Source organism: Centropristis striata, chromosome 11 (assembly GCF_030273125.1).
Source record: "Centropristis striata isolate RG_2023a ecotype Rhode Island chromosome 11, C.striata_1.0, whole genome shotgun sequence".
NCBI lineage: Eukaryota > Metazoa > Chordata > Actinopteri > Perciformes > Serranidae > Centropristis > Centropristis striata.
In genome coordinates, this window is record NC_081527.1 from 13,687,717 (window position 1) to 13,696,789 (window position 9,073).

Genomic DNA, 9,073 nt, shown 5'->3' on the forward strand with positions numbered 1-9,073 from the left:
ATTTTCTCATTTTCCCCACTGACAAAGTTATGAAATAAGCCAAAATTACAGAAAACAATTAACTTGTATCTACATTCCAACACCTTATCTTGCACATTTCCCTGTTGAATTTTCTGATTAGTTTAATTCTTTAATACCAGCCTGTTTATTTCAGGGCACACCAAATATGAAATTCCTCAACAGGCAAGCATACCAATGAACATATACTGTACAGAGACTAGAGTTTCCAGTAATACATTGAAATCTATGATTTTCTTTGGTATAAATGTACCAGTACTCTTGAGGAAATGTCCAATATTTCCTACAATTACTATAGTTATTTTCAGTAAACTTGGTTTTCTCAGACCCACAGATACAATAGAAAGGATCATTTTAAGTTTAAATAAAACTTTGAAAAGAAACATTGCAAAGCATTACCACCACATGAATCATAAAATGATTTATATATATTGCAATGTAAAACTTGCATTACCATTCAAATATTTAAACAAATAGGCCTTTTTTTAAATATAGTAATCATTCACAAAGACAGAAGGTGAGCATTAGTATAGCTCAAAATACTTTTAATAAGTGCATTTAAGTTGACAAACTAATGTCACGGACAGCATTTATTTTCCAATTTCATCACATGATAAATCATGAGTTACAGATACAATAATGGGCCATTCGGCAAGTTAAGTGCAAATAATACTATCAGTAGCTTTTCAGAAATCTGTGAAATATGGCATCTTATGACCTTACGTAAAACTGACATTGACACATGAACAAACTTGTCACTTAACATTCAGAAAGGACTACATGGTATTTGTATAAGAAAGAGGAATGGCTGAGTTTGGAGTAAGATGTGAAGGGTGTCTACTTTGCAAAACTAATGAATGTCCTCTCACATGGTCTTTTGGGTCTGGTATGCGTGTTCTGGGAGTTAGTTGCACGCTACGGATCATCAGGCCTGCCCTCCCCAGTGTTGGGTTTACAGACAGGCCGTCACTGGTCCAGACACACACATCAGTACCCTCAAGTCCATGGGAGAGGTCAAGAGTCAAATAAATACATAGTAGACAATATTATTATTGTTGTCACTACAGGTACGAAGGCAGGTCCTTCTCCACCACCTGCAAAGAGAAAAAAGTAGAAATGTTACTATGATGATCACTGTCAGCAGTGTCCACTGCATTATTAAAAGCACAGCGAGTGCCACTTACGACGGGATCATCTGTTGGCCCGTATCTCTTCACAACTTGTCCTTCTCTATCGATCAGAAACTGTTGGGGAATAAGGCATTAAAATATTGTTACATGTATTTTTCATGCACCTGTTGGAAAAGGGACTGTGTCAACTATAAAAAGAAAAATTACCTTTGTGAAGTTCCATTTGATGTTACTGTGGAGAGAAAGAAAATATTACACAGCTTGCAATTTCATCCATTATAAAGCACAACCTCAATTCAAATTGGTTACAATAGCAACTTTGCTACTATCCATTTGTATGCTCTGTATATGAAACTCATTTTCACCAACATATGGTGAAATGCACTGCTTTACTCTGTTCTCAAGCATGTACAGGTGTTGATTTCTGTGCCATTACCACCACCTATTAAGTCAACAAAGCTTTTATAATCTCTATAATTCAGATATATGGTGCTAGAATGGCGAGAGAAAACTAATGCTGGTTGCTCATAGGTTGTTTAAGCTCTCCCATTCTGTGAGTGTAGTGCACTGAAGGAAATGGAAACCACCGCTAAAGCGAATAAGAATCTAAGAGGAAGAAAGTCGTGCAATGAAGTAATTTAAACTAAATAGAAGTTTATGACACACAGGGTTACAATTCTGGGGTTAATTTTAAAAAATGTAACACACCCAAAACATTATGAATAAAAACATTTTTTGCCGTCCATTCCCATCAGTTAAGGTAACATTTTAATCACCAAATGAATGAATTGCTGAGATATGGGCGATATGGCGAGTCCCACCTTTACAAAAACATCCATGTTATGAGACTTTTTATTAAACAGATAAAATAGAAAACTTACTTTCCAAATGTTCCCTTGCCTTTGGGCTGTGCCTTCATCCACTTCCACAGAGGGTGAGCGTTGTCTCCATTCACATCAATCTTACTGAAGAGGTCAAACTCAGCGTTGTAACCTTTGGCAAACGCTTTAATCTCTGCATCAGTCCCTGGTTCCTGCGCCACACAGAAAAATTAAGTTACTACGTTTCAAATGCAAGTTATATAAAAAAAATAAAAAATAAAAAGATATATATACACAATATACAAGTAGAGCAAGTTTACAAGTAAGTAATAGCAGTTTTCCTGGTTACCTGTCCTCCGAACTGGTTGCATGGAAAGCCCATGATGCGTAAACCTCTCTCAGCATATTTGGCGTGCATTTCCACTAGCTGAGTGTAGTTTACTTTGGTCTTTCCTCATTTAGAGGCAACATTTACAATGATGCACACATACCCCCTGTCAAGGATGAACATAACAAGCAAAAGGTTAAACAAGAAAAACAACTCTGCAAAATACTGCTTATTTGTGATGTGTCAACATGACAACTGCAAGAAATATTACACTCTACACTGCTGTTCTTTCAAATGCTAGTCAGTCATTAAAGGAATACTTCACCCTTAAAATGACCATTTGTGTACCAATTACTCCCCCTGTGTTACCTTGAATTCTAAAGAAAACTCTGTTTTTCAAGCATGCCTTGACAATCATTTTAAGGGTTAGGTATTCCTTCAATTTGTTAGCCTTTGTTACACCACAAGGAAATTATGTTCTATACATTTCACCTGTATTTCTCAAGAGACACCTCATTCTCATCAATATCCTTGGCAGAGAATTCGTAGATTGACTTGGCGCTCTGCCAGTCTGCAGCCTGAGCACACTGCATGAGGGGAAAAAAAAGGAAGGTGTGTATAGGTGAGAGACTGACATTGAGTAAGACAGAAGATAGGGCTAGAGTCCAAGAGTCCAAGAAAGACAACCAAAGGGCAAGAGTGAACTCAGGTCATAGAAATAGGCAAAACAAGATTAATCAAAAAAAGAATAACTAAAAAGCTGCAAATAATGATTATTTTCAGTGTCAAGTAATCTGTCAATTATTTTCTGGATTGACTGATAAGTGGTTTGGTCATTAAAATGTCAGAAAAAGTTGTAAATGTTGATCAGTGATTCAAGTCCTCAAATATCTTGTTTTTAATATACCACTGATTATAAGTAGTTAGCCATAAATTTAACAGTTGACAACTAACCTATTAATCTTTAAGCACTAATGAAAAAAAAAAATCAATGATAAGGAAAGTCAAGTCAAGGAAACACAAGTGATTTGAACTTTAAACCACTTGTGTCATCTTGAACGTCCCCACCCTTGACTATTGCTACATGCATAACAGGTTTAGACTGAAAATCCCACAGTAAGGTTCTTTACAATAACCAAAATCATTATCAAGAAAATCATGGAAAATGGCTAGATATCAGCTCTTAAACTATTCTGAGCCATTTCTGTTGTTATCGTTATATTTGTCTAAACAAATAGTTTTAGCTTTATTGTACCAGGCATTAAAATGAACAAGAAATTGAAGAAAACAAGGGTGGTCTAATCATTTTTTCCATGACTGTACATCACTCAGGAGTTGGAAAGACAGCACATTAAAAACAAAATGTTACTTTCATTTCTATTGTTATACAGCAGCAATTTACATACAGCAACTGTATGACAAGCAATTCCCCCTGGGATCAATGAAGTATTTCTGATTCGTATTCTGAAAAGCCTAAAAGCTCTGAAAAATACTAAATGATTAGCCAATATCTGCTTTCACCACACTGTATAAAAATAAGGAAATAAAAGCATAACACATAAAGGAGCTTCTCCAGATTAGAAGTCAATTTACATCACCTCGTTTAACCCATAAGAACCCAGACCCAGTTATCCTTAAAGGAAAATTATGGGGGATATACCACAGACCAATTGGACCACATAGAACACATTTATGATGGGGTTTTTTTTTTCTCGAAAATTCTACCCCTAAATGTCAAAGTTCTGTGATGTGACATATATGTTACATTGGACGTTTATGGTATTTATGTTTATGATATTTCTTATTTTAAAATAAAAACAACTGGACACATTTTCTGCTTACAGAGACACAAATTTGCCTTTTTCTTTGCATCTCCAAAACATTTATCAAAATTATTTTTCAGATTTGTCTTTAAGTAACAAAATAATAATAAAAAAAACCAATAATAAATAAAAACAAATAACCATTTGCCTTTTTGTTTGCATCTCCATAGCATATATCAAACTTGTGACTTTAATTTGTTCAGGAAATATGGTCAGAACAAGTTAAATGCAATACAGGACACCCTATTAACGGATTACACACATTTCTGTTTCCAGTCACACCCATATTTTGGAGAAGTCACTTCTTGTCAAAGTCACATAACCACCACACCAGGGTGTTGATAATGCATGGTTTAGGGATTTAATGAGTTTAGGTGAAGCATAAAGCTGAATATGGGATATTCTAGAAGATTTAAAGTGTTTGTTACACCGGTGTCACCATGGGTTCTTAAGGGTCAAGTGTGGCGTCATATTTGAGTCAAAAGTCGCGGGAGCGATAACACTATATGACTATTACACGGATTATTAGCAACACTAACGGACTCCTTATCGATTTACGTTATCAGAGCTAACGCTACAGCACAGCAAGCTAACTGACAACAACGCTTTCATATCAGAGAAACCGAGATATTTGAGTTGTTTTTGTGTGACTCAGCAGTAACTGGAGGAGCAAATTGTTAGTTAAATTCTGTCTGCGAGGCTTAAAATGACATTCACACGCAAACATTACGCCTGGGGCTTTTGCACGAAGCTAGTGTAAGAGGCTGCGGACACATTTGTCGGTGACACCGCATTCAAAAATAGAAAAACTAAATCTGACCTACATGTTATTCGGCACACAGGAAGCAGCGGATACATAAATACTTTGACTAGAGCGCACATACAGAGATAAACATATATTACCGCGCTGTGTTCACTTACCATACTTCTCAGTATTCCTCTGCTCCCCAGCAGTCCGAACAACACTGTGGGTTTCCAGAGCCACATGGAGGACGATTCGCTGCCTCTATCCGCTGTCATGTGATCTGCTATCACCGTAACACCGCCCACTGAGGCACACCGCAACTTTATTTATGCGCAGCCTGTGCGCAGCTGCAACTGCAACACCTGATTAATTACGGTACTTTTTCATTTCAGGTTTTCCTTTTTCACCCACAAACAAATCTGCTTTAGCATTTTTGCCATTGCTTTTTTTAATAACTACATTTACGTTGCACCCTCTGTATCTGTTAAATGCCCCACTTCAGGTGCATCTCAATAAATTAGAATATCATAGAAAAGTTTATTTATGTCAGAAATTCAATTCAAAAAGTGGAAATATCACATTATATAGATCCATTACACACAGAATGAAACATTCCATGTCTTAATTGATTTAATTTCTTCTAATTTTAATGATAATGGTTTACATTTAATGAGGACCTAAAATTCAGTGTCTCAAAATTAGAATATTACTAAAGACCAATTTTAAAAAGCATGTTAAATATGGAAATGTAATGAAAAGTATGTCCATCCATATGCACTCAATACTTGGTTGGGGCTATTTAACTTGAACTACTGGAAATTGACTTTTCCATGATACTCTTATGAAATGGGTGCACCTGTAAGTTAATCAGCTAGTTGCTAACTTTATTGGATCAAATTAAACTATATTGTCATTGCACAGAGTACACATACTAGGACAAGGAAATGCAGTTAGTATCTAACCAGAAGTGCAAAAAAGGCAGTAAAGTGCAGAGTATGTACATGAATAGTGGAATATATAGATAGATAGATAAATAAATAAATAAATAAATAGGATAAGTGCAGTATGGAACAGTAGTGGCAAGTATAAATACACTAAAGTAAGTTATATACAGTTTGGAACAGTATTATCCTTGGCTCCTGAATCATACACAAAAAGTAAAGGTAGGGGAACTGAAATATAGCTTATAAATATAAATCTCTGTATTGTCATCCATTCATACTTGTTACCTGTCCCCACAACTGATTCCATAGTCTAATGGGCTTAGCTTCGACGTGAGTGTAGTTTATCCTGGTCTATCCTCATTTGTGTAAATGGAAATTTAGATGCTACATTTACAATGATGCACAGACCCAAGAGACTATCAATGGGATCACACCAGCTGTTTCCCTAATTGAGTCAATGAAGCATCAAGTCTTTCCTATCTCCTCTACTTCCAGTGGCTTTGATATTGGCCTTCAACAGACAAAACTGTTTCTGTGGCCGTTCCTTCATCATTCGCAAAGCAGTGGATTCATAGTTTGACTCATTTAGCTAAACAGAGGTGAAGAAATTGTATATGGGTGAGAGTTTGTGACCGAGTAAGACTAAAGGCTAAAGGATGTTTGTAAGGGCAAATGTACATGAAAGCAGAAGTAAGATAAGGAAAAGAGGAAAGGCTCACTTGTACTTTAACCCATTTGTGTCATAATTTATGTCCCCACCCTGACATTTACGCATAGAACAGGTTTAAGCTGAAACCCACACAGTTAGTGACACCATGACAAAAAATAAACATGTCCAATATCTACTTTCTTTAAGCTCTTTTTTTTTTTTTTTAATTGAAAGAAATATCTGGTTCTTTAAAGCTGTATTTGTTCATCAGCTAGTTGCAATGTTTGTCTTGTCTGCTGTTTTGTGTTGAGCAGGTGTTGCACAGTGGGTTTTTAAAGCCTTAAGCAGTAGGACAATGAGAGCAAACAATGGCAGACTTTCTTCCTTCTTTTAGCAGCCTGTATTGTTTATGCTCAGCCTCACAGGGAGCAACCATGTGATGGGAACACTTGGGGAGCAGGACATTTGACTTCTTGCCTAAACATGTTTGGGCCATGAGTCAGCAGCCTTAGAGACAAGTGGTAGCAACAGAGAGCAAGGGAACACACACACTGACACATATTAAGTGGAATGATAATGAGGTGTAAGTGCCAAGGTTATTTTCGATAAAGTTAACTATTTAAATAGAATTATATGTGAAATGTAATTATGTTGGAGAAAAAACATGTTAAACAAAAAAAACCTGGTAATGTGAAGCTTGTAGGAAAGGGAGAGGAAGAGTGTGAGCAGGCCTGGTGTATAGGGAGTGATGTACCATAACACCATATTAAATGTGTTTAATCTATCAGGAACTGAGTGTGCTTAATCGATTAAATATACAGTGACAGTACATATTTTAACATGTGTTGTTGCTGTGACCACATTGACCAGCACATTTATTTAGTACATAAACACATAAAATAACTTAATATTTATTTTCTCATCTAAAAGGAATTCAACATCTTCTGGACTGGAGATCTACAGACTGCTCAGCAGGTAAACACATGTAAAAATGGTAATTATTCTGTTTTCATACTTGCGTTGTTGTCTTCGGTTCTGTCTAAAAGTTGATAACACAGTACTGATGTGCCAATGTTAGGAAACTTTAATGGCACTGTAAGGTAAGCTCAGGTAAAACTTTAATGTCCCCAAGGGGCAATTTAATTTACAGGCAGTAGTAGACAGAAATACAAGTACTTTAATTATACTATACTCCAAATCTGCCCTTTTCCTGTTGCTTTGGTATAAATGAATGCAATGTGAAAAGCAGGAATGTAGCTTGATAATGATAAGCTGGAAATCAGTTGTCAAAACTGTAGTTATGTTTTTCTTCCAACAGAGGGCACTGTCCATCTGTAGGAAAGACGAGACTGAGACTGAAGAAAGAAACAAAATGTTGAGACTTTATTTTTTAAATAGAGGATAGAACAGACAGTATGAGGGCAAAGTTTAACTTTAACTTTTTTTTTAGGAGTTGAACATCTTTTATTTATGAACATAAGTTTAATGTAAAAACAAAACAAAACCAGAGCACATTTTTTTCCTTTTACTGCAAGTAAAATAGGCCAAGGACTAATTCATTTTCACGTCCTTGTTCTGGGACATTGCTTTGAAATAGACCCTGGTTGTCTGACGTCAGACTGGTGCCTTAATTAAAATCCGCATGAAACAGCATTTTGCTTCTTTAATTGGCTGGATAATGGAGTGGGACCTAACACGCAAAGGACTAACTCAACAGGTTACCAGTTGGTACAGTCTGTAGTAAGGCAGGTATAAGAGGAGATGGATAAAAGAAATAAGGGCCTCACATGTACTACTACTACTTGTGATTTATCGACATTAACATTCCAATATAATGTTAAATAATCATAATTTGTCACATTAGATTACTGAGATTGGATTTTTTTTTAAAAGATTAATATACCAACGCATTTGAACAAAGAAAAATGGATGGATGAATGGCAACTACTTTTAGTGACCTAATTTATGATTCGATTATGGACTTGTGTACACTGGGCTGCTTGATTACGGCAAAAATCATAATCATGATTAATTTGGTCAATATTGAGATGACTTATTAACTTTGGAAACATCATGCTTTTATTGAACTAAAGAAAAAATGAAAAGCAGTCTTTTAAACAATGTATTTTCTTAAACTTTAGATATAAATTAACTGAAAAACAAATAAAACATTCATTAAAAAAAAAACAAGATGAATACAATAAACTGCTGAAAAGGAAAGGGGTGACACAAGACAGAACAAGAGCATCAACGTGAAAAAAATTGTACAATAAAAATAAAAATTTGATTAGTTTTCCTATGACACACATGGGTTCCTGTTATATCGTTTTACTTGTAACAGCCCATCATGACTGAGGTTCATAGAACAGGATTTAACCAAACTTACAAGCTGAACCCTGCTGCACAGTCAGGGTCACGAGGGCCAACAACTGCCTGGGATAATTAAGTGGAAGCTGCATGTGTTCCTGCTGTCAGTGAAAGCAGCAGGTTGCCTGTCCTCCAACACGCACACATGCATTCTGGCATGCACAGTAAGTGTGCTTGGGTGATGTGGAGTCAATGTCTTCTGAGGAACAGGCTTTCAATTAGGGTTTGACGAAACACAGAAAGTGCCA

General features: G+C 36.0%; 1 protein-coding gene across 1 annotated transcript; it reads right to left on the reverse strand.

The window, feature by feature from the left end:
- Window positions 1–529: 529 nt before the first annotated feature.
- Window positions 530–5,158, reverse strand: LOC131979849 (phospholipid hydroperoxide glutathione peroxidase-like). Its single transcript, XM_059343902.1, has 7 exons — window positions 5,042–5,158; window positions 2,790–2,884; window positions 2,319–2,463; window positions 2,030–2,181; window positions 1,356–1,380; window positions 1,203–1,262; window positions 530–1,112 (listed from the first exon to the last, which is right to left on the reverse strand). The coding sequence occupies exons 1-7, from the start codon at window positions 5,138–5,140 to the stop codon at window positions 1,080–1,082; spliced, it is 609 nt and encodes a 202-aa protein (XP_059199885.1). The 5' UTR covers window positions 5,141–5,158; the 3' UTR covers window positions 530–1,079.
- Between the last annotated feature and the right edge of the window lie 3,915 nt (window positions 5,159–9,073).